Genomic DNA, 23974 nt, shown 5'->3' with positions numbered 1-23974 from the left:
AGTCTTCCTCCCAAATGTTAGCATTAAAGACGTATGCCACCACACCTGGCATCCCAGCTTTTTAACTCTTATCTTTAAAAAGGCTTTTAGACAAAAAGAAGGAATAAAGAAGAAAGGAGGTGTTAAAAAAAAAGTTCTATAGACAAAATTTAACAGATGTTTGTAGAATTCGAAGGAAAGAGCATGGCCATAAGCCAAACGTTGAGGATATGAAGCTGAAACAAAGTCCAGGTTTTCTGGCACCAATTCCAGGGTTCTTTCTGGTTCCAGGAGCTGTTCATTGACTCGGTAATTCATGGATTCATACATTCATTCATCAAATGGCATAAAGCACCTGCTACTTGCCAGGCACGGTTTCGGTTAACTCTGGGAACGCAGCGCTGGCAGAATCTAAGCACCACGGACTTTACAGTCTATATAGGGCGTCACAGAAGAGAATAACAACTCTTTAAGAATGATAATGACAACGACAAGGGTGTCCGGTGCCTTGGAAATCGCGGAATTAGAAGGCAGCGAAGAGTGGCGCTTCCGAGAACGTGATTTGTTCTCGGCACTTCAGATCCTGTCCAGGGATTCCAAAGAAGGCAGCAATTAAAAACAAAAACAAAAACAAAAACAAAAGCTCGCAGAAGCTCAATTAGCGAACATCCTCACCATGGAGCAGGCAGGAAGGGAGGTGGGGCACAGGTACGAAGCGCATGCGCACTCTCGCTCCTGCCGCCCCGACCACTACGGATAATGTGCGCAGGCGCTATAGTTCCAGGTCTGAGAAGGCGTTGCCTAATGGAAACTTCGCTTGGCGCTTTTGTCCCGCCCCCTTCGCCCTGTCCCCATTTCCGCTTCCGGCGCGCCGGTGTAGTTCCAAGATGGCGTCGGCAGTGTTGTATGCGTCTCGAGTCTCTCGGCTGCTGGGCCGGGCCCTCCCACGGGTGGGGCGGCCCATGTCGAGTGGCGCCCACGGCGAGGAGGGTTCAGGTACCCGGGCTCGGGTGGGTGTGGGGCCTCGGCGGGTCGCGCGCGGCGTGGCCGGGCCGTGACCTTGGCGGGAGGTCTTGCGGGAGGGAGCGGCCGAGGCTGACGATCTGGCCCCGCCGCAGCTCGTATGTGGAAGGCCCTCACCTACTTCGTGGCGCTGCCCGGGGTGGGAGTGAGCATGCTCAACGTTTTCCTGAAGTCGCGACACGAAGAGCACGAGAGACCCCCGTTCGTCGCCTACCCCCATCTCCGCATCAGGACCAAGGTAGGCGCCGCGCCTCTGCTGTCCTTCAAGCGTCCGTTATTTCGGGCTTGTCCACTCGCTCCCCAGTCCCAGCCCTTGGTGCGCTGGTGTCTTGGCTGCCTGTCTGTCCGCGCAGCTGAACATTTTATTTATTCTCGTTTTACATAAGGGAAACCAGTTTGTGGTCGCGGCTCAATTTTCTATAAAGGCCACACAATAAATGCCTGTGGATTTAGCTTGGAGGTTTGGGGTGTTCCCTTATAGCGGCAAAGCCTGAAGGTGATCAGGCCACAATCTGGGCGTTTGGCTTAGGCTTAAGCACAGACTGCCGGTTTGTTCTCACGATGCCTGTCGTTTTATCAGTTTTATGCCTTGGCTGTTCGTGTAGACAGTCATAATGTCTCTTGATGTATTTTAACAAAGCTGTCTTGCTCGTTAAAAACTGTATCACCTAATCCACATAGGACTGGCCTTGTAGAAACTTAGGCTAGACTTCAATTTTACAACCCACGAGGCTCAATCCCACCTATGTATAGCCTCAGCACTTGGGAAGCCAAAGCAGGCAGATCTCTTTTGAGTTCAAGGCCAATCTGGTCTACATAGTGAGCTCCAGAACAGCCAGGGGTGACACTCTCAGAAAAAGGTGTTTGACAGCATCCTGACCTTGGCCTCTGCCCACTAGATGGCAGTAGTGCCCCCTCCTCAATGTCTCTAGATAATGCCCCGCCCCTGGCACGTGTGAAGTGAAAACCTGAGAATCGGTAGCTCGAGGTCGAGGTCATTCTCTGCTGCGTTTTAAAGTGGAGGTTAGCTTGGGCTAAACGGGGTTATCCCAGAAAGCCAAAAATGGTTGTGAGCTATTGGCCAAGAGCAGTGCGTCAGACATGGTGGGAAGGGACTGGAGCCATGCTCGGTGCTGTAGGGTGCTGCTGTTCTTATCAAGAGCCTGGTTTAATTCCACAACTTTCTTTAGCTCCTCTGTGTACACCCACACTCTTGTACATATACTCACAGAGATACAAGCATAATTAAAATAAAAAGCTGGCATGGTGGCACAGGCCTTTAATCCTAGCGCTTGGGAGGCAGAGGCAGGTGGACCTCTGGTCAACATAGCACATTCTAAGACAGCCAAGACCACATAAGAGACCCTGTCTTAAAACAAAACAAAATTGTGATTGGCAGAGTTATACATGCTGTCATCCCAGCACTCGGGAGGCAGAGGCAGGAGGATCATTGTAATTTTTTGGTCAGACTGTTCTATTTAGTGTTCCAGATTAGCTATATAAGGAAACCCTGTTTCAACAAAAACAAATCAGGGCTTCAAAGACGCTCAGCGGGTAAAGGAACTTGCCACCTGGCACCAAGCCTGCGACTATGAGTCCATGTGTGTGACCCACTCTATACGAGAGAACCTATATAACCTACACACACACACACACACACACGGTGTCTTCTGACAGTGACCACATACATGCACACTCAAAACAAATGAGGCAGTCTTTTCCTAGAAAGTGAGTGAACAGAAGGATTGAATTTCGGTTGCAGTTTTCTAGTCTTTCTCCGTTGAATAAACATCTCTGTCCATGTCTGCTATTTTCCTTCCGATACAGGAAGAGCTGCACCCCGGTCAGCACAGGACCAGCTGTGGCAGTTACCAGGGGAAAGCCAGGAAGTCTTTTTTTTTCCCCCCAAGATTTATTGTTTGTTTGTATGTATATATTTATGTGAATACAATGTAGCTGTCCTCAGACACACCAGAAGAGGGCGTCGGATCCCATCACAGATGGTTGTGAGCCACCACCGTGTGGTTGCTGGGAATTGAACTCAGGACCTCTGGAAAAGCAGTCAGTGCTCTTAACCACTGAGCCATCTCTCCAGCCCCAGAACTCCCTTTCTTTTGATTAAAAATATTGTTAATTATGGATAGATCCTCATGTACACGAGGTGCAGGTCTCTGAAGCATCCGAGGTATGAGGTCCTGGAGCACGCGTGAGCCACGGTTGTGAGCCACCTGGTCTGAGTCTGGGAGAATTTTGGAGGAGCAGGTCTTGCCCACCGAGCCATCTGTCCAACATTTTAGCTCCGTTCTTCTCTTAAATGATGTGTGTGTGCGTGTGGATGCCCAGGAAGCCAAAGAGGGCTTTGGGTCCCCTGGGGCTGGAGTGGCAGCAGTCAGGAGCTGCCCGCTCTGGATGCTGGGAACCCAAACTTGGGTCCTGTTCTAGTGCAGGACAGGACATGCTCTTACCTGCTGAGCCATCTCCTTCCCCAGGTAGCTGCCTTGGGCTTGCTTTGCTTACCATCTACTTCAAAGGAGAGATGGCTCAGTGGTTAGAACCCTGACTGCTTTTCCAGGGGTCCTGAGTTCAGTTCCCAGCAACCACATGGCATCTCATAACCATCTGTAATGGGATCTGAATCCCTCTTCTGTGAAGACAGAGTGCTTATATGTAATTACATGAATAAATTAAAATTACATAAAAATAGAAAAGGCTATGGGAAAGTTGAAATTATGCCAGTAAAGGAAAAATTTCCATTTTTATTTTATGTATTGTCTCTTTCAATTCTGAGCAGTTGCTGGAAATATCTAATTGATATCTTCACTCCACAGCCCTTCCCCTGGGGAGATGGTAACCATACCCTCTTCCACAACCCTCATGTGAACCCACTTCCGACCGGCTATGAAGATGAGTAAAGAAAACCTGGACCTTCCCCCAGGCAACAAGGGACCACAGCACTGGTTTGGACCCTTACTCTGTGTGGACCACGGCAGCCCATTGGATGCTAAGCTCATCTTTCCTTTTCTCAGATGGTGACCATTACTCGGATCTTCCATCCCTTTGCTTGTAAGAGGAGATGGCTTAAATAAATAATTTAAACTTAGACTGTCCGTGAGCTGGATGGTGGTTTTTATTCTCAGACGCCGACATTACTTTGCTGTTTTGCAGCGTTTGAGATCTGGTCTAGCCGGGCAGTGGTGGCACATGCCTTTAATCCCAGCACTTAGGAGGCAGAAGCAGGCGGATTTCTGAGTTCGAGAGTTCGAGACTAGCCTGGTCTACAGAGTGAGTTCCGGGACAGCCAGGGCTACACAGAGAAACCCTGTCTCAAAAAAAAAAAACCAAAAAACAAACAAACTAACAAACAAAAAAGAGAGATCTGGTCTAGCCCACTAAAATAATGGTTACAGCTGGCTCCCTGCTGGTGGCTTGTGCTTATGGTGAGTGAAGTTGCCATTGGGATGGGCTCCCTGACCGACAGTGAGTGAACGGTGGAATTGCTGCTGATTACCATCTGGAACATGTCAAAGACTGGGCTCCAGAGCCAGTCCCAGGTCAGTCCAGGCTGCACAGACCCCGAACAAAGTGCCTGAGCTTTAGTTAGCTCTCCTCTGGTCACCGCGGGCTCCTGCTGCAGTCTACAAAAGGTCTTACCTTTAGGAAAAGGGTCATTTCTCAGTCGGACTGGCAGTGATGGTACACGCCTTTAATCCCAGCACTCAGGAGGCAGAGCTCCAAGTTCAAGGCCAACTTGGTCTGCAGAGAGAATTCCAGGCCAGACAGGGCTACAAGGGAAACCCTGTCTAGGAAAAGAAACAAATGCAAGCAACACAGCAGTGGTAGTTACCAAACAACTGCATTGCTGTCAATTGCTTTTCAAAATGGAAGACCTTGAAAAATAGCTTAAGTCAGTTTTGGAGAGGATGAAGCCAGGTCGGATGAGCAATCATTCTGCTCTGAGCAGTTCCATGGTCAGATGTAAGGCAAGGAGTCCGAGTAGCGGCTCTTCTTAGGTGGTCTCGAACTCCGTGGGGAGTAGCTGGGTTAAGGCGTGCACCATGCCAGTATTTCAATGACTCTCAAGTCTATTCTGAAAGGTAAGTCTTTCTCACCCGAGCTGAAAATGATGGCCGCCCCCACCACCATCCCACAGAAGACTCAAAAAGACCATGGTGGTGCTTGCTTACTACCTCTGGGACTTGAGAAGGGTAGTCTAAGACCAGAGGATTGCTACAGGTCAAAGCCACCCCAGGCCAATGTCTAAAACTGTCTTAGGAGAAAACAAGACACACTAGGAGCTGGCTCAGCAGGTGGTGGTGCTCGCTGCCTAGGCCTGATGACTGCAGTTTCATACCCAGAACCTGCATGCTGGAAGGAGGGAACTGACTTCCACATGCAAGCCATGTCCTGTGCACACGGGAATTAATTATAATTCCTATCCCAGTGTGATCTGAATGAGAATAGCCTCCTGAATACATAGGTTTAAATCCTTGGTCCCCAGTTGGTAGAACTTTTGAAGCATTGGGAGGCATGGGCTGTTGAAGGCAGGGAAGCTCTGAGGTTTCAAAACCACACCCTATTCTCAGTCAGCTCTGCCCTGTGTCTGGATCAGAATCTAAGTTCTCAGGTACTGCTCCAGCTTTATTCATGCCTGCCAGTCTGCTGCCATTTTCCCCGACGTGATCATAAGTTGCCTTGGTAATGATGTCTTTACAGCGATAGAAAAGTAACAGACACCAGTATGGTGGCACACGCCTGTCATCCCAATAGCTGAGAGGTGGAGGCCGAGGAACAAGAGTTCTTCATCAGCAGGGCAACCTTGAGGCCAGCCTGACCTACAGGAAACCTGGCCTTAAAATGATCTGGGGATGTAGCTCAGTTGATTAATGCTGGAATGTAAGAAATGTTGGGTTTGCCCTCAGTAGTACAGAAATCAGGTAAGACAGATGGCCTGAGGCACATTCTAAGGACTCTCATAAGGCTCAAAAATCTCTTGTATGTAATCTTTTGGACAATGACCCTTAACCAGTTGTAAAATATGGATATTTTTATATCCACATCTTTCTAATAATTAAAATGTTTTGAAATAGCATTAGGGTTGGCCAAATTAAAACAAAGTAGTAATTAGTGACACAGGAAACAATGTAAACTTTTGTACAGCAGCTCTCATCCGTCTTTAGGACTATGACAGATCCTGTTCTAGGTAGGCGGGTAACTACATAACATTGCTCTGGAACCACAGTACATGGTATTTAAAGAAGCCGTTTATCTAGGTGAGCGTGCTAGTGAGCACGTGTGATCTAGCACCTGGGCGGCAGATGCAGGAGGCCAGCCGAGTCAGATTTCTAATCTAAGTGTTGATTGGCCACCTAGGCTTAAATCAAGTTACAAAGCAAAGCAGGCTCTGCAACAAAACGAGATAGACGGGCAACGGGAAATAAATGTTCAATAAAGTACAGAGTTTCAGGAGTGGAGAGTAAAGACTGAATTCTAAGATTTATTCAATTTCATGATTACAGACTTAGGGCATGGTCGGCAAACAAAAATCAGTAAGCACCTTTCCCCCACTTAGCCGGATGCATTTTGCCTTTTATGTGATATGCACGTGACTTTAATTCGTGGAGTTGAAAGTTAGCAACAGCAAACCTGTAATGCAGGTGTCTCTTGCACAGCCACCCCAGGAGCTGGAGTTATGAGCCGTGAGCTCCAAAGTGGTGTTCCCATCATTCCTGAAGCTTCTGAATGGTAAGCTGACACCTCGTTAAGGCAGGAGCTCAGTAAAGCTGTCTTCTTCCATATCCCAGGCCACCAGCAGCTGACAATGTTACTATAAAAATACAATCATGTTTCCAAGCAGTGATTGAAACGGTGGTGTCCGCACCCCTTTTCAGAGCACTAGGTCCCTGAGAGGAAAAAGAGGTCCTGACCGACCATGAGCAATACCTCCCACACAGTACACCCAATGTCCTCTGCAGCAGACGCAGCCTTGATCATGACCAGTTCACTGTATTCATATCCGAGGACTGGTGAAAGCTGATTCCAGATCATGTTTTGCAACCATATCCCCAAGAAGCTGTCCCCTTGTAGCAGGAGGAGTTCCAGAAAGACGTCAGCAAAAGTGAAGTTTTCTCAAAGCAGGAGTGAAGGCTGCTCCTTCAGAGCAGAGCAGACCACCAAGACGGGGGACTCTCCTTTAAACTCTTCCAATCTCATACTAGCTTCACAGCCTTCCCTGACAAAATCCAGAGGCCTCTCACTTTACTGACTTCTTCCAAGTGACAGGCAGGTCAGGAAGAGTTTTCAGGCTTTTCTTTGCCGTGACCCATGAACTCCAGGCCTTCAATAGGAATCTCTTTCTCCTTGATTGCTTTCTGAAGGAGGAAGAAAATGTACTATGAGTCCATGGAGGCTTGCAGTCCATGTTTTGTAACTGAGGTGTAATGGTACAGAGGTAAACTGGACTGAACCGGAAAAGCTTGAAATCCACAATTCGAGGGACACCCTTTTTTGAGACAAGGTCTCACTGTGTAGCCCTGGCTAGTCTGGAACTCACATCTATCTGCCTGCCTCTGGGTCCTGGGATTTCAAGTGAGTAGCGCCCAGCACTGTTTTAACAAAGCAGTGTGTGGTACAGACTGTCATGTTAAGTCCTGTGTGGTATGCACACCTGCTCTTGGGAGGTGAGGCAGGAAGGTCAGTTCAGGTACCTATCTCTATCTTAGTGACAGTGTTCAATGTGAATCCCAGTTCAAGCAGCTATGTGACCTTGGGTCACCTTCACTGAGAACTGGCTAAAGGTAGCTTCTGGAATCGAGAGGGTGTTTTAGGTTAAGTTAGAAACGCTGGTCTGAACTCAAACCTTAACTGGCTACAACAGGTAATTGGTAGAGGAAAACAGAACACCGAAGAGATGGTAACAAATAGGCGACCTCAACAATGCCTTAGGAGTCTAGAAAACAGTAAACACCATCCACTCCTAACAATGAAATGACGCACCACCAAAGTAATCAAGGTCACCAGACTCTAGTGCCTTTGAACCAGTCACTTCCTATTTCTGAGTACGAGTTTTCCCACGTGTAAAATATAGATAATAGAACGTCTTGTCACCAAGCCTGGTGATCTGAACTTTATCCCCAGAACCCATATAAATGTGAAGGGAGAAAACTGACTCCCGAAGTTGTCTCCGCCCTTATCGAGGACGCGAACACACGTTCCCCCCCACTCCACCATTCGAGACACGGTTTGTCTGTGTCGCCCGGATGTCCTGGAACTCACGCTGAAGACCAGGCTGGCCTCGAACTCGTAGATCCGCCTGCCTCTGCCTCCCGTGCGCTATGGATATTAAAGGTGTGCGCCACCACCAACCGGCCACGCCAATTTTTAAAGATACGGGTAATTATGGCCACTTGCAAGTTTCGAATGAGCACCAAATAAATGAGCAACAAAAATACTAATGTACTCTGTAAAAAGCAAAGCACCGCAAAAGCATCCCAGTGTGTCAAGTGGAGACACCCAAGCAATTTCGGCGGGATGACGGAGAGGGCTGGCTGCTGCAGCCCGGCGGCGGGTCCGGGCGAGCCTCACCTGGACGCACTGTTGGTAGCGTTTGAAGAGGTCGGTGCACGGGTCCCCGGAGCCGTCCCCTTTGAGGAACTTCTCAGCAAACCAGCGGTTGAAGCACTGGTCGTACTCGCGCTTCATGTCAGTGCAAGCCTCCCCGACGCTGTTCATGGCGATGGCAGCTGCCGTGACGGCGACGCACTCTAATGTCGTCACCCGCGCGCGCGCGTCGCCCCACCGTTTGTAGCCGCTACGGAGGCCGAGAAGCAAAGAAATGTGGTCACGGGCGGCGAGGGTGCGATTTCGGGCTCTGCTGGACGGGAGCCGAGGCTTTGCTTCCGAAGCGGGTCCACGGGGAAAGATCCAGGCGGCGGGGCCGGCGACCCAGGCTCCACGCCTCGTCCCGCAGGCCACCGGTCGCGTGTCCGCCGCGGTAATCGAGCATCTGGAGCGGCTGGCGCTGGTGAACTTCGGCAGCCGCGAGGCGGTGGACCGGCTGGAGAAAGCCGTCGCCTTTGCCGATCAGCTGCACGCCGTGGACACCGACGGGGTGGAGCCCCTGGAGTCGGTACTGGAGGACAGGTAAACTCCCGGCTGCGGCCTCGACGTCTTGACCCGGGCACCTTCGAGGCCGTTTCAGGTCCTTTCAGCGTCCTTTGCATAAATGGAAATGTGCCCAGTCACCGCGAGGATGGCTTCACTCTTCACCTAGTTGATTATAGATCCTGTCACTCCCGTTTAGAATCCTCTAGCCTTCCCAGTCTCGATATAAATAGAAACAAAATACGAGAATCCCCTACTTCATAGAGCCCCCACCCACCCTCTCGGGTGTACCGTTCCTCGGTACCCTCCATCCTCGTCTGGCTTACAGGCCACGTTCGTTCATTTCCCCTTTTCCTCTAAGGTGTTTTCACTTGTCTGCCTGAGAGCATCAAATTAAATATATGAAGAAGATATATATATATCTTCAAATCTGTTCATATGCTAATATGGATATCCAAATAGCAAGTAAGTTATGTCTCATCTATTTTTTTGAGACAGAATCTGGCTAAATGTCGTGGAATAGCTTTGAACCCAAGGTTATCTTGCTGCTTCCTTACTGCTATTTATAGGCCTGTAGTTTCATTTGGAGACATTTCATTTCTTTTGAGATCGGGTCTCATGTAGACCAAGCAATCTAAGGATGACCTCGATTTCGTGATCCTTACACCTCCACCTCGAAAGTCCTGGGATTTTAGGTTGTTGAGCAACCATGGTGTTTATGTAGCCCAGGCTGGCCTCACATTTTGGCCAGTACAATGCCCAGCTGGCATTATAGGTGTAAAGGTACCAATCCTGTTTTGAACATGATTTTTTTTAAGTTAATTTGTGTGTGTGTGTGTGTGTGTGTGTGTGTGTTTTGGTTACTTTTAAGTCTGTGTATCACATCTCTGGTGCAGAAGAGGGTGTGGGATCCACTGAAACTGGATTGTAAACCACCATGTGTGTGTTGGGAATCAAACCTGGGTCATCTGGAAGAGTGACCAGGACTAACCACTGGACAATCTTCCTAATCCCATCAGTGATAACAGACAGCTAAGTCTATGACTGTAACTTTTATGTGAAATGCTTTGCAAAGTTTAAATCTTGTTAGCCTCCCGTCCTTCTCACCTTCCAGTCTTTGATCCCTTCCGGTCTTTGATGTGATGCTCAGATCCAGAGAGGTTAGCACTATTTGCCTAACATTACCCAGCACCTCATTACCCAGTACTTCACATCAGATACCTGATGTCATTTTCCCATCCAAGACCTTCAGGACATGTGCCGCTGCTCCTAAAGCCAAGAAAAGTTTGCTTGTGGCCCGCAGGTCCTCAGCTGTCACAGCCCCTGCCTGTCTCTCCACACTCTCTCAGCTTCTTGACTTCCCCGCCCTGTTACTTTTCCCCCACAATTTTTTAGTCCTCGATTTCACCAGCTCCTTATCCCACCTACTTTTCTCCTAATTCTCCTTTCTTCTTAAGCTGTCGACTGCCATTAAGTCTTTATTTCTTTACACAGTTACATCTTTTATGGTTCTACTGATATTCAAGAGTTGTTAATCGTAACATATCGACTTAAATGTTAGGTCTCTGCCCCTCCCTTTCTGTTTATCCAAATATCGTGACTTGTGTTTGATTTTTTTTTTTATGTCTAGCACTGAATAAATACTTGGTAAATGCTCAAATAAACATTTCATTAATTTTATTTGGGGAGAGACTAGAAAGGAGTCGGCAGTGGTGGCGATGTGGCAGTAGTGGTGGTGGGTTCAGCAGGTGAGGGCGATTGCTACCAATCCTGGTGGTCTGAGTTTGATCCTTAAGCCCCACGTAGTGGAAGAAGAGACCTGACCCTAACAAGTTGTCCTCAGACCTCCACACCCATGGTACATACCTCTGCCGCATATGAAATTTTAGAATTGTAAATTTTTTTTCAAGAGTCAGGATTTCCTGTCTTCTAGGAGAAACTAAAGAAATGCAGTTGCTACAAAGGGAAGAGTCAGCGACAACAACAATGACAAAGACAAGCAATATTTGTCATGTAGTGGCTGGAATTGGAGCCTGTCATACAGTGGCCTGTATTTCTTTCCATATGTGATTTAGGTTAATGAATCCCACTAATCATTTTAATATGACATTTGTAGGACTTCAAAAAACAGGCCTGATGAATCCCAGCATCTCAGGCCTGACTTGAATGTGCTTTTAATCTTTAAGTGTATGTGCCCGAGGGTCTATGCATTTGTGTGCAGGAATCCGCAGAGGTTGGAAGAGGGTCACTGTGAGATCCCCTGGAGCTGGCGTTTCAGGCAGTGTGAACCTCCGTGTTGGCACAACGAACCAAACTCCGGCCCTCTGTAAGAGCTAAATGCTCTTAGTGCATGAGCCATGTCTTGAGCCCTCGACCTGAGTGTTTTAAATGCTTGTCTTGAAACATCTAGTAATAGGTGATCAGCAGTTTTGGCAACAGCCATAATTGCAGTAAAAACCCCAACTGGCTAGTAGAAGTCTGTCTACACAATAATATACCATTTGGGTTGATCTAAAAAGCTTTCATGTGCCTGTGCTGTGGGTTAGGAGTTTGTATGCAATATCTTGGTTATCATATATGACTTATATGATTCTGGAAGGCAAAGAGTGCAGGTTCCATACAAGAAACGGGCTCAGGGTTTCATAGGAAAAGCCAGGACTTGGGACCCATAAGCCTGTAACTCTCAAGTAGTGCTGTGTCAGCCACGCAGTAACACCTAAATACCCGTTTGGGTGTCTTCTCAAACCCAGAGACCAGCTTCACCATCTCACTGCAGCCAAATACTTCAGTGCTTTATTAAAACAAAAACTAGCCGGGCGGTGGTGGCGCACGCCTTTAATCCCAGCACTTGGGAGGCAGAGGCAGGTGGATTTCTGAGTTCGAGGACAGCCAGGGATACACAGAGAAACCCTGTCTCAAAAAACCAAAAGAAAGAAAAAGAAAGAAAAAGAAAGAAAAAGAAAGAAAGAAAGAAAGAAAGAAAGAAAGAAAGAAAGAAAGAAAGAAAGAAAGAAAGAAAGAAAGAAAGGGGAAGGGAAGGCTCTGCACATACAATACAAGCTGTCGTACAGAGCAACCAGGGAGTCAGAAGCAGAAGCAAACAATGATCCAACTGTTGTTCAGTTCAAGACCCAGCAGCACATGCAAAGTCTCTCCTCTCTCTGCTGCCAAGAACTTCCTGTTACTGGGGTAAATCACTTGTCCGCACTTTCATAAGTGACGATTCCTAGTTCATAGTCCCTTTCAACCAGGATTCCTCATTGGAACTAGGATGCAGAAGGAATTAGTTTTCATTCCTCACAGGAAAGTGCATAGCTTATGTTAGCCAAGGAAAGACGATGGTTATGAAAATGGATGTCTTTGAGCATTAAAACTCATTTTGTAGAATCCTGGTAAAGACAGGTAAGGCAGGGACTGGCCTTGGTAGCTCATATACATAATTGCAGGACTTGGGATACTCCAGCAAGATTCATACAAGTTTTGAGTTTAGTAGTTACTAAAGGAGACCGTGTTTCCAGAAAACAGACAGACGCTGGAGAGATGTCTCAGCAGTTAAGGACATACACTGCAGCTCTTGAAAAGGAGCCCCTAAATTGAGCTCCAACGCCCATGTTAGGAGGCTCACAAACACCCATAATTCCAGCTCCAGGGCCTCCAAAGGCACGGGTACTCACATACACAGATCCTCTCACATATATATAATTAGAAATAATTTATTTTTGAAAAATCTTAGAGTTCGAGGCTAGCCTGGTCTACAGAGTGAGTTCCAAGACAGCCAGGGCTACACAGAGAAACCCTGTCTCCAAAAACAAAAACAAAAAAACAAAAAAAAAAAGAAAGAAAGAAAAGAAAAATCTTCTGGGGCTGGAGAAATGGCTTAAATGGAGAAATGGTTAAGAGCTCTGACTGCCCTTCCAGAGGACCTGAGTTCCATTCCCAGCACCCCTGGTGGCTCACAATCCTCTGTAATTCTAATTACAAGGGAGCCCAATGCCTTTTGGCCTCTATGGGTACATACACACAGGCGAAATACTCATACACACAAAATAAAAATCTTTTTAAAAACAAAACAAATGCACCACGGCCAGTAAGCATGATGTCCTTGGTTGGTTCCTCAGCACTACCAAAGTCAAACAGAACAGGAACCCATCCTCAACCTCAGCCGGGCCTGTTGAGTGTTTTAGATTCTGGGATTGCTGTAAGAATGCTGGCCCAGCACTGTGAAGTCAGGCTTTGCATTTGCGGGATCTCACTATGTGTTTGTTGTAGAACACACTGTTTTACGGTGTGACATGGCTGCTGCTGTCTTGAGCTGTCAGCAGGTCAGACTATCCAAGGGAGACTTACCTATCTCAGGCTCCTTGACTTTGTGTTTTACAGGAAGGAGTTCAGGAGTTCCTATCCCTCCCCCAAGATTTACCACCAGTTAACAGTTGCTGGGAGAGGTTGTTTGTTTTTCCAGTGTTGTAACTGCCCATAAAGTTCTTCGTGTTCCTACAAGTAACCCGTTAAACCAATTGCTTCACCAAGCTAGACCTGGGTCTGTCATAGTGGTTTGCTCGTCTTCCTGGGAATTTTTCATACAGCCGTAGTCTGCCTTCCACTTGTGATGTACCTGCCTTAGCCTCCTGTGTCAGTATGTGTCACCATACCTGCCTGGTGTTTTTATTCGTATTGTAGTTACTGGACATGGGTATGAGAGTGTCAAACCTAGTGCATGTATGGAGGGGAACTGCATCTCTCCCATTTGGATCCTAAGAATCAAACGTCACCTTTGCTGGAGCCCCTTTCACTACCCCACTTTGTTTCCCTTGAACAAACATTTTGAGGCTGAAGAGATGCTCAGTGGTTAAGAGTGAGAACTGTTCATGCAGAGTACCCAGCACCCAAGGCAGGCAGACAGGTCACAGCTGTCTCTAACTCTGGCTGGATGCCTGTGGCTTCCATGGGCACCTGTACTCATGGACACATACCCACAGACATACACGTGCATAAATAATACAAATAAAAAATTTAAATGATTACATTTGATGTTTATAAAGAAAACTTAAGACATAGAGGTGATAGGTGCTCTGGTGTCGGGACTTGAATTCAGCTGACTTAAGATCTGTGCTCTTGGTCCTTCTCCAACGGAACCCGGAGTCCCAGAAAGACCAGTGGCCACCTTTGCGTGGTGCAACTGCCCCAGCTCTCTGGTCTATCACAGCACTCCTCCTAACTGGGGACAGCGACCACAGCAATGACTGTCCTGTCCCTCTGTGCTCTAAAGCCTCAAGTCTCTCAAACCCTAACTCTGACCTTTGCATTTTGCAGGTGTCTCTACCTGAGACCTGACAGTGTAGCAGAAGGTGGCTGTGCTGAAGAGCTCCTACAGAATTCCAGTCATGTTGTGGAGGAATACTTTGTGGCCCCCCCAGGTATGTGCTACCCAGAGTGGCTCAGACACTCTTGCTGAAGACGAATACTATCCGAATGCAAAAGGACAATGCACACAAGTGGCGGCGTTATAAATGACATGTGTGCAGCCACACTGAAAGAGAAGTACAGGAGTAAGGGTGTGTGTGCAGCAGACAGCACGGCTCTGCATCTGGAAGCCTGTCCACAGGCCCGGCTGGCATTCCCTGGTGCTCTTCCGGTGCCAGAGTAACCTGAGCCTATTTGCTTGGAGAAATTAAGTATGTGACATCTGTCTGATTATTTCCTCAACTTTACTGGCATTTGATTCAAATAGGAAAAGTGAACAGTGCCACACAGGCCAGCTGAAACATACCTGTGTGGTAGCCACGGTTTATAATCCCTGATGTAGCACCCTGCACTTTTCAACCTCACTGTACATAGTTTAAAACTTTGTATCTCCTGTGCATGAGTCCTCAGAGCTGCCAGAGCACCCAGCCTCCACATCAGACACCAAGACCAGGCAGTTAACAATAAAAAAGCCTGTTAGCGGGGGGATGGAAATCTAAGCTAACAGGCTTATGGGCTGAACTTTTAACTATGCTGCGTTGGCCTCAGCTGGCTAAAGACCCTTACAACGCTGCCATCTCAGGCTCAGCAGTCGCTGCCACTTCATGACATGCACCTAGGGATCACTCTGCAGACAGGACCTTGTTCCCGACTTGGGTTCTTGGGTTCCTGGCACAGAGGTTCAGTCTGTCTTTCACTCCTACCTGCGTATGTACCTTGCCTGTGTGAACTGACAAGCATGAATGTGGCTTCACTGGGAACTGTTACTGATGCTTGAGTTAGAAAAAGGATAGCATCAATACTTAACTTACAGTTTTCCACGAAATTCACGTGACCAATTAGTTTAGGAGAGGCAGCTGGACATCAGGCTCAACTGAAATATTCTTCTTATTTTTCAAACAGGTAATATCCCTTTGCCAGAAACGGTAAACAAGATTCCTTCTTCCACAGCAGAGTAGCTATTCTGGGAAAGGGACACCCTGTCAACGTGGTGGACTCACAAGGGTGGTCATTTGCTACTGTGAATTCTAGTATAAACTGGATATTTACGATTTCTTGGTAATTGGTCTGAAGACAGAACTGGAAAAGACCCAGCTAACAGAATACCACAAGCCTGCTTCCAAGGAAATTGATCAAATATTCAGGCCTATTCTGTATGGAAAACATCTTCCTCCCTCATCTGTCCCTAAAAAACACTATCTTGTCAAAATGTACCTATGTGGACGTTTCTGTGTGTATGTAAGAGACAGATGATCTGTGTTTCTTTTCCATTATCTGTTTCTGGGTACCTACCTTATTCCTACCAGAGGGCTCAGTTTATGGATAGCTTTGAGTAGTATCAAAGTAAACTACTGCCTGGGAACTCCTAATTCAGAACCATCTTCCTTTCTCAGAAAGCTAACCAACCTCCACCTCATCCTTGGTGTCCATTAACACAGACCCTCTATACACACACACATCTTAAGTATACATAAGCACCCAACACACACACACACACACACACACACACACACACACACTCTCTCTCTCTCTTTCTCTCTCTCTTGTGAACTCCAGCCAAATAGTTCCTTTCTGAAAAGAGAACTTGTTAAAAACAGCCCTGGCTTGTTTTCATTATTTCTCTTCCTTTATCTGCAATGCCTGTGTCCCACACACTCCCTTTTTTTTGTTCATTCAGATAGGGCCTCTTTGTACACCCCTACACCTTGTTTGTTTGTTCAGATAGGGCCTCTCCTTATGTCAGGCTGGTCTTGAGCGCACAGCTAGCTTCCTGCTATAGCCTCCCAAGCACAGGGATTAGAGGCAGGAACCACCTCAGTGACCTCCTGTTATAGGCCGTTTAATTTACAATGTCAGTTCTGAATTATAACATCTCTGAATCTGAGTTAGAGATCCCTCAGAGATTAAGAGAATTTCATATCCCAGATGTGGTGGTGAATGTCAAGCACTTGGGAGGCAGAGGCAAACAGATCCCCGAATTCAAGGCCAGCCTGGTCTACAGAGCCAGAATTATTCTGAGAAACCCTCTCTGAAAAAGAAAAAAGAAAAAGAAAAATTAAAAAAAAAAAAAAAAAAGAACCCAAACCAAAGAAACAAAAACCCAGCACTTCCTCTTCTCCAGCCTGAGCCAAGTCCAGCTCTAGAACCCACGTCAACGCATGGTGACCCATGACCTGGGATTCCAGCTCTGCAGAGGTTGATGCTGTCTTTCTGGACACATGTGGCATAAGCATGTAAATAAAAACCAATCTTAAAAAAAAAATAAAAAAAGAGTCTGCCTTTGGTGTTGAGTTTTTAAAATCGTCACCATTACTCCAGCAAAGTGACGGTGTTTCTGCTCCTTACAAACTGCTATGACAACTCCGTTCTCTCTGGTCAGTCCCTGTCAGATGAAACCTACATACTCAATCAAAGACAACTGCACACAAATTACTAAACATTTAAAATATATTTCTAAACAAAATGGGCGACTCGGTCGTCGTGACTGCCAATCTCCAGAGCAGAGCAGCCCATAAACATCAGCACTGATTTCTGTCCCATAATCAGGGGTGAAAAAATATACAACTTGTTCCTGAACCAAAGCCACAACCTCTATCTCTGCAGTCTCAAACATGTCACTGCTAGTATGGTGGCTCTAGTCAAAATTATATAGTTCCTTAAAAAAGAAAAAAAGGAAAGCAAAGAAATTAAAAATTTGCCGGGTGGTGGTGGTGCACGCCTGTAATCCCAGCACTTGGGAGGCAGAAGCAGGCGGATTTCTGAGTTCGAGGCCAGCCTGGTCTACAGAATGAGTTCCAGGACAGCCAGAACTACACAGAGAAACCCTGTCTCGAAAAACCAAAAAAAAGAAAAAAAAAAAAAAGAAATTAAAAATTTTTCCTAAGACACTAAATTATCAATCTGGAATGTAGCTTCTGAGCACAAAGCAGCTCATCTCAAAAACTGAAGAGCGCCTTCCCACCACCTCCTCAGTAGGGCCTGAAAGGAGAGAAGTAGTGTGGCGAGCCCCGGCTTTGGTATGGAGAGTCTCGGCCCCTGGACCCAGACCGTGACCGGGAGTAGCCATAGCTGGTGCTCCTCTCAGGATACACTCGGATGTAGGAAGTCTCACCCTGGAATTCAAACGAACAGAAAGGGGAAAGTGAGAATCAGAGTGGGGAGCAAGGCCCCGCCCCGCATTCACTGTGCCTGGCACTGTGAACCTCACTAAACTTCCAGTTACATGGAGCTGGTACCCGTACTGTTTTAAACAGAGGACGTAAGCAGAGAAGCCCCTCAGCTTGGGTCACTGTAGACAGGCTTTAAGGTACAGTGAAGTTCAAGGGGAAAGGCATGGCTTTTTGCTACTGCCGCTAATTAGACTTAACCAAAGGCGTGAACCCACCTCGTGAGAGCGGAATTTGGTGTCGTCCAGTTTACGCAGAGCGTACTCCATGTCTTCTTTTCTCAAATATTCAACCATCCCCATTCCATCCTTCTGTACGTCTGCATAACAGACATCCCCAGCTTCGCGCATGTGATCCTTCAGGTCCTGCCAGCTTCCTGACGGAGGAAGTCCTGGCAGAAAATGGAAGAGAAGAGCACAACCTCAGCCGTGGCAACTGCCCTGTAGGAGCTGGCAGTACCTATGGTGGTCTACGCTCTGTGATCACTTAATTCTTAAGGGTTCCCAAGTCACAAATCCTAAGGGGCAGAGAACCAGAGAAATATACTGCAGTATGTGGTAAACCACCACGAGAGGCTGGTCTGGGCTAACTGTCCAGAGACCAAAGCTTCCCAACAGAGCAAACAAATCCTCCTGTCACAGGTTTACAACCTCTGAGAATTTACCACTCTGTGCTTCACAATCAATGTGACACTCCCAAAACCAAGTTCCCGGTTTTATCTGTTATGAAATTTATTAATACCAAGTATTTCTTGCTGAACTGATTTTCCCAAGACATGAGAGTTCTGAAACAAGCCAAGTGTAGCTGAGGGAACAGCCCAAGAGAGCATGTTTCTTTCTTTACAGTGTGAATGGTTGACAGAGCACAGAGCGCCTCGTCAAGAGATCACCAACATTCCTCACTACAGTGGGGAAGGAACACTCAGACGCTACAGCTAGTTGGGAGTCACACAACCCTACCTGGTGTCATGAAAGGGAAATGTGCTCCTGCTCTCAAAGGCTGTGCTTACCGCGCACAGCTCAGGACTGCAGCCATTTCCTAATAGTTTTCTAAGCAGGAGGTCAGAGCAGCATGGAGAGAAAAAGAGATAACGTATGACATCTGGAAGGAGGGAGTGGAGTCCTAGGGTTAAAACTACAGAGGGACACAGGGAGACAGGTTCCACACTCTTCCGCACCACTGTGATTGTGGGACAGTCACACCTTAAAGGGTGGCAGGCTCAGTACACTTCACTCCACTAGGGTCCCTCAACTGCCCTGTAACGTGCAGAGGGCCTGGGTCCTAACGCTGCACTGACTGATACTTTAAAGACCCATCTGAGCTTATTACACATCACCTGTTGACACCAGTTATAAATAAAAGCTCTACGCCTTCCAGTACAATCCCCATGACTCTACGTTGTCTGCATCTGGCTCCTGGGATGTCTAGGAAGCCATCTATCAAGGAACACTCCCAGAGAAAACATTCGCCGAATTCTAGAGCAAACGTTTTCCCATCACCTTGCCCTCTCACCGCTAAGAAACGTGTTTCTCAGGCCATGGTGGTGCACACCTTAAATCCCAGTGCTCAGGAGGCAGAGGCAGGGGGATCTCTGTGAGTTTGAGGCCAGACTGGTTTACATGGTGAGTTCTAAGACTACATAGAGACTGTTTCAAAACAAAAAAAGAAAGAGGTCTCCGTCCCACAGAGGCTCTATGACGTGTACGATTTCATTCGTACAATACCTGCCTCCCTGACTAACCAGGGCAGAGCTTTCGACTGCCCGTGTGCACTGGCTACGAGAAGCCAGCATGTCCCACTTCCTCAACACTAAGCAACACTCCATGGAGGCTAGACTCTGAAGCAGTGTGCACACACCAGCTTGTTCAGCGTAGGGAGAACATACCTGAAACAAGAACTCGGAAATCTGACCGTCTTGTAGGAGGCCCGTTTCTGGCACCACGGGGCCACCCACCCCGACCTCCGTAGGTCCTGGGGAATTCCACACGGAGTCGGCACTGGCCATAGTCATAACCGTTCCTTCCATAGATGGCATCCTCAGCATCTCTACAAGGGAAAGACGGAAATCAGCACTGCCCAGCTGGGTGGATGGCTTCCCAATGGAGGGCTTGCGTAACTGAGCGGGGAGGGAAATCAGCCCTCATGAGGGAGGGAACAGGAGGATGGACACCAGACACAAGCTTGCCACACTTTGGCTCAGGAGGAAGGCCCTGAACGTCACTCAAAGCTTTACAGCTGGGACGGCAGCAGGATGGCTAAGCCACGGCATGCATACACTCTCAAGTGCAAAATAGACTCAGAAACCGAAAAATACAAACAAAAGCCAACTGGACAGTGAATGGAAGGTCTGCATAGCAACTGAAGAAGTGATATGTACGCGTGAAGCAGCATAACAAACTCATTATTCTGAACGCACAACTGCAGTCAAGCACATGGTTCTCCGGGGATGAGAAATGCAGATAAACAGAACGCTTATACGGAGGCTGACTCAGGAACTGGAGGTGGCTCCGCTGCCAAGAGAGCTTACTGTTCTTTTCCAGGACCAGGCTTTGGTTCTCAGCACCCACACAGCAGCTCTGTAACTCCAGTTCAAGGGGCTCCTGTGCTTCTTTTGACCTATGACCTCCACAATGTATACGACAACACATACCAGGTGCATCTACACACACACAGATTAGTTTTTTGGGAGAGGCTAATTCATAGGATTAAAATAATTGTTGACAGATAACTGATTTTGCCAATAAACTGAATTTATCAGACCATGGCGAGCATTTTCTCTAAGGCAGTGGTTCTCATCCTATCATAACTCCTTTGGCAAACGTTTACCGCCCAGAATATCTGCATTACTACCCATAGCAGTAGCAAAGTCAGTTACGAAGGAGCAAGGGAAATAATTTTATGGTTGGAGGTCGAAAACATCCTACATTAGACCCCTTAATAGTCTTCCACAAGACAAGGTTTACGGGGAGCGGAAGAAGCCACATTAAAAGGTTTCAAAAAGTCAGGGGTGGCGGTACACTGAGGAAACTGAGGCAGGGAGTTCGGAGACCACCCTGGACTACAAAGAAAGACCGCCTCAAAAAGTCACTACAAATTTAAATTAAAGACAAATGAAATGGGGGTCTGAGGATGGCCCATCAGCTAAGAGCACCTGTTGGTCCCAGTACTGATATGGCAGTTCCCAACCATTCCAGTCCCAGGAGAGCCAACATCTGCTTCTGACTTTCTTGAGCAACAGGCATGCAGGTGGAGCAAATACAGACAGGCAGCACACACACACACATAAGTCACCTTAAAAAATAAATAAAATAAAGAGATAAACAAGGCTGGGTTCCGTGACTCACGTCTTTAATACCAGCAACGGGAGCCAGAGGCAAGCGGATCTCTGTGAGTTCCGGCCAGTCAGAGCTATAGTCTAAGACCCTGTCTAAAACAAACAAAAAAAGGCATCAAGGAGCACGACCGTGGCAGTGTTGTCTGCTGGAAGGGTCAGGCATATTAAGGATTTAAAACAGAACTTGTAGGTAAAGGATTTGAGTTACCTGTTTAAGCTTTTACAACTCTGAGAAATGAGCCTATCCAACTGAGTTATCAAACGCACTAAGTAGGATGCTAATAATTTTTAAATGCTTTTTTTTGAAACTTCCCAAATAGAGCACAATATAGTTCTTCTGTTAAGAGTAAAGGAAAAACGGGATCATGTAACATAACACACAGTAGTAACGGGGGTTCAAATCCTACCTAGATCCTCTACAAAAATCCCTTTACTAACCTCTCCCATTAAACAATCCGAAATTTCTGTGAAATACGGGTCAACAACCTCCGCTCCGTGCGACACTGAAAACGCTAACTACACGGGGCGGCACTCGACTGTTCAAAAATACACACAACGAACGGCGCTGTTCATTCGAGCCATCATTTTCTCACGTTCATACGTTAAAAAAAAAAAAAAGCTTCAGTCTCTTTTTTGAGGCAAAACTGCAAGAAAGTTAGGGGTGAGTCCTGTTAAGTCTTCAACCATCGCAGTCCAGGGTACTTGTACTGTGAATCCGTATCTCCAACCCAGGCCGGGTCGGCAAGCAGAGACGCTCTCCTCCCAACGATGCCGAGAAGACAGGGAACAGGTCCTCACTGACCCTCCCAGGGCAATGACCACCACGGCGCAGAGACTTCTAGCTACAGCCCGCCCGGAGGGCTCGCAACATTTGCAAAAAAAATCACAAAGGTCCTCCGGCTCCGGGGAGGACCTAGTTCTTCCACACCCCTGGTACAATTCAACTTCTGGCAGGGCCAGAATGAAATCACAGACGCCGCCCCCCGTCTCCCGCTGGCTCCATCCGATTCCCTTTACTAGAACTAAGCTCGGCGGGGCGCCCAAGTCGGGGAACCCGGGCTCCAGACACCCCTTCTTACAGCCGCCTAAAAGACAACCCGTCCCCGCCGTCTGTTTCCCGCCCGTAACGGCGAGGAGCCCCGGACCCGGGAGGAGGGGTCGCGGGGAGGGTGACTGTCGCCTTCGGCCGAGTCCTCTGCAGGCAGGGCCGGTTCGGAGACCCCCCCCCCCGAGGCTTCCAAGCCCTGAGCCGCTCCCCTTTCGGGGTGCGTCCCGTTAAGGGGTGGCTTCCCAAACCCGAAGGGGAGAGCGCTGTTTTTTTTTTTTTTTACCCTCCCCCGAGGCGCGGGGCCCCCCAATGAAGGAAGTGACCACAGGCAAAAGCCTGAGGAAAAGCAGCCGCCGCCGCTTCCTCCAGCCGGGGGCGCCGCGAGGGGGTCCGCGCGGCGGGGACGGGGAAGGGAGGGAGGGGAGGCCCGGCCCGGCGCACGGCCTGCAGGAGGGCGAGCCGGCGAGCCGGCGGGCGGGCAGGGGGTGTTTCCTCACCGCGGGTCCTCGAAGCGCACGAAGGCGAAGGGCACGAGGCCGTGCCGGTTCTTGAGCTCGATCTCGCGGATGCGGCCGTACTTGTAAAACAGATCCTCGAGGTCCTTCTCGCGCACGTCGGTCGGAAGGTTGCCCACGTAGATGCGCCCGTCGCCCTCGCCGCCGCGCTCGTCCGCCCAGCCCGACATCCGCGCACCGCCCGACGCCGCGGGCCCGCCGCAGCCGCCCCGCTCTCCCGCCGCCGCCTCCTCCTCAGCCCCGGGTCCCCGCCACAGCTTCTCCCGCCTCCCCCCCCAAACCCCGCGGGCTCCCGAGGCGCTCAGCCGCGCTGCATTGTGGGAAACGCGGCGCGGAAGCCGTGGGGGTCGGAGGCTCTTTAAAGCGATCTTAAAGGGGTAGCGGCCGCGAGGTGCGCGTGCGCGACGGTCAAGGCTCCCAAGAGGGGCGAGCCCGGAGGTCCGCGCGAGCGCCGGCTTAGGCTGGCAGGTCACCGAGCCCGGCTGCGCTTGTGGCTGTCCCTCTGCGAGGGGGCGCCCGAGGAAAAGGACGCCGACCCCACAGAAGCCCTCAGGCTGGCCCGGCGCTGGGCTATCCTGGTCCTCAGTCTCAGGTCCGTAGTCCTTTCCTTAGACCCGAGATGGAAGCCCCAAGATGGGTCTCCAAGAGCTCGGTTGTCGAATTTATGGAGAGCGGAGCGTGGTGGTGCAAACCTTTCGTTCCAGCACTCCGAATCCAGACAGAGGCAGGGGCGTCTCCATGAGTTCCAGGGCAGCCTGGCTTACATAGAAAAATAAAAAGAACACGACTGCTCCTAGGTATAGTGGGAAAGAAGGTTTATTGTAGAGATGTGGGGAGAGTCCAGAGTGGACATGACCGGGCTGAGCCGGGCCCTGTGAGGAGAGGCGGGAGGGAGAGAGGAAGCGGCAGGCAGGAGAGTAACCAAAGTGTCTGGGAAGAGCCTCCTGCCCTGGAGGGCGGGGTATGTGAGCCCTGTAACAGGTAAGGACCGGAGGATGCCCGGAGAACCTGGAGACCTGGTCTGCTCTGTTAAATAGGCACCTCAGTGGATCGCCCGGGGTTTGAAATTTAACAGCTACTGCCCTGCCTCAAAGAAAGAGAGAGAAAAGAGAATCTGTGGGGGACAGGCATGTAATATTTCATATTACCACAATCATCACTGTAGAGTTTGCTTATTTGTGCATTCTGGACTTTCATAGCGAGTTTGAGACCAACCTCAAAGAAAAAACAAAACAAAGCTATGAGTGGCGATGCATTTGGGTAATCGCACTCTCTGAAGGCTAAGGAGACTTGAAAATTCTAGGATAGCCCGGGCTACGCACTGAGATCCTGCCTCGAAAAACTA

General features: G+C 48.6%; 4 protein-coding genes across 4 annotated transcripts; 2 read left to right on the top strand and 2 right to left on the bottom strand.

Annotated features, from left to right (window-relative positions):
* Window positions 1-850: 850 nt before the first annotated feature.
* LOC114619620 (cytochrome c oxidase subunit 6A1, mitochondrial) lies at window positions 851-4109 on the top strand. The gene is made up of 3 exons (XM_028765460.1): window positions 851-975; window positions 1098-1240; window positions 3831-4109. The coding sequence occupies exons 1-3, from the start codon at window positions 867-869 to the stop codon at window positions 3912-3914; spliced, it is 336 nt and encodes a 111-aa protein (XP_028621293.1). The 5' UTR covers window positions 851-866; the 3' UTR covers window positions 3915-4109.
* Window positions 4110-6469: 2360 nt separating this feature from the next.
* Triap1 (TP53 regulated inhibitor of apoptosis 1) lies at window positions 6470-8986 on the bottom strand. The gene is made up of 2 exons (XM_028765422.1): window positions 8584-8986; window positions 6470-7370 (listed from the first exon to the last, which is right to left on the bottom strand). Exons 1-2 carry the CDS (start codon window positions 8728-8730, stop codon window positions 7287-7289), a joined length of 231 nt encoding a protein of 76 aa, XP_028621255.1. The 5' UTR covers window positions 8731-8986; the 3' UTR covers window positions 6470-7286.
* Gatc (glutamyl-tRNA amidotransferase subunit C) lies at window positions 8819-16827 on the top strand. Its single transcript, XM_028765421.1, has 3 exons — window positions 8819-9141; window positions 14416-14519; window positions 15469-16827. Exons 1-3 carry the CDS (start codon window positions 8834-8836, stop codon window positions 15522-15524), a joined length of 468 nt encoding a protein of 155 aa, XP_028621254.1. The 5' UTR covers window positions 8819-8833; the 3' UTR covers window positions 15525-16827.
* A 525-nt stretch (window positions 16828-17352) lies between these two features.
* Window positions 17353-22799, bottom strand: Srsf9 (serine and arginine rich splicing factor 9). The gene is made up of 4 exons (XM_028765420.1): window positions 22612-22799; window positions 19618-19778; window positions 17951-18123; window positions 17353-17678 (listed from the first exon to the last, which is right to left on the bottom strand). Exons 1-4 carry the CDS (start codon window positions 22797-22799, stop codon window positions 17535-17537), a joined length of 666 nt encoding a protein of 221 aa, XP_028621253.1. The 3' UTR covers window positions 17353-17534.
* Window positions 22800-23974: the final 1175 nt, after the last annotated feature.

This window comes from Grammomys surdaster, unplaced genomic scaffold, assembly GCF_004785775.1.
Source record: "Grammomys surdaster isolate TR1022 unplaced genomic scaffold, NIH_TR_1.0 164, whole genome shotgun sequence".
Taxonomy (NCBI): domain Eukaryota; kingdom Metazoa; phylum Chordata; class Mammalia; order Rodentia; family Muridae; genus Grammomys; species Grammomys surdaster.
This window is presented reverse-complemented; position numbering and strand designations above follow the sequence as displayed.

Bases quoted from the DNA above. Each gene is read 5' to 3' on its own strand.
- LOC114619620 (XM_028765460.1), top strand. From the start codon at position 867: ATGGCGTCGGCAGTGTTGTATGCGTCTCGAGTCTCTCGGCTGCTGGGC. The intron at 976-1,097 runs GTACCCGGGCTC...GCCCCGCCGCAG, and splicing joins CCACGGCGAGGAGGGTTCAG to CTCGTATGTGGAAGGCCCTC. The intron at 1,241-3,830 runs GTAGGCGCCGCG...TTCACTCCACAG, and splicing joins ATCTCCGCATCAGGACCAAG to CCCTTCCCCTGGGGAGATGG.
- Triap1 (XM_028765422.1), bottom strand. From the start codon at position 8,730: ATGAACAGCGTCGGGGAGGCTTGCACTGACATGAAGCGCGAGTACGAC. The intron at 7,371-8,583 runs GTGAGGCTCGCC...TTCCTCCTTCAG, and splicing joins GCTACCAACAGTGCGTCCAG to AAAGCAATCAAGGAGAAAGA.
- Gatc (XM_028765421.1), top strand. From the start codon at position 8,834: ATGTGGTCACGGGCGGCGAGGGTGCGATTTCGGGCTCTGCTGGACGGG. The intron at 9,142-14,415 runs GTAAACTCCCGG...TGCATTTTGCAG, and splicing joins GAGTCGGTACTGGAGGACAG to GTGTCTCTACCTGAGACCTG. The intron at 14,520-15,468 runs GTATGTGCTACC...TTTTTCAAACAG, and splicing joins ATACTTTGTGGCCCCCCCAG to GTAATATCCCTTTGCCAGAA.
- Srsf9 (XM_028765420.1), bottom strand. From the start codon at position 22,799: ATGTCGGGCTGGGCGGACGAGCGCGGCGGCGAGGGCGACGGGCGCATC. The intron at 19,779-22,611 runs GTGAGGAAACAC...TTTCCCTTGTAG, and splicing joins GTGCGCTTCGAGGACCCGCG to AGATGCTGAGGATGCCATCT. The intron at 17,679-17,950 runs GTGGGTTCACGC...TTTGAATTCCAG, and splicing joins CCAAATTCCGCTCTCACGAG to GGTGAGACTTCCTACATCCG.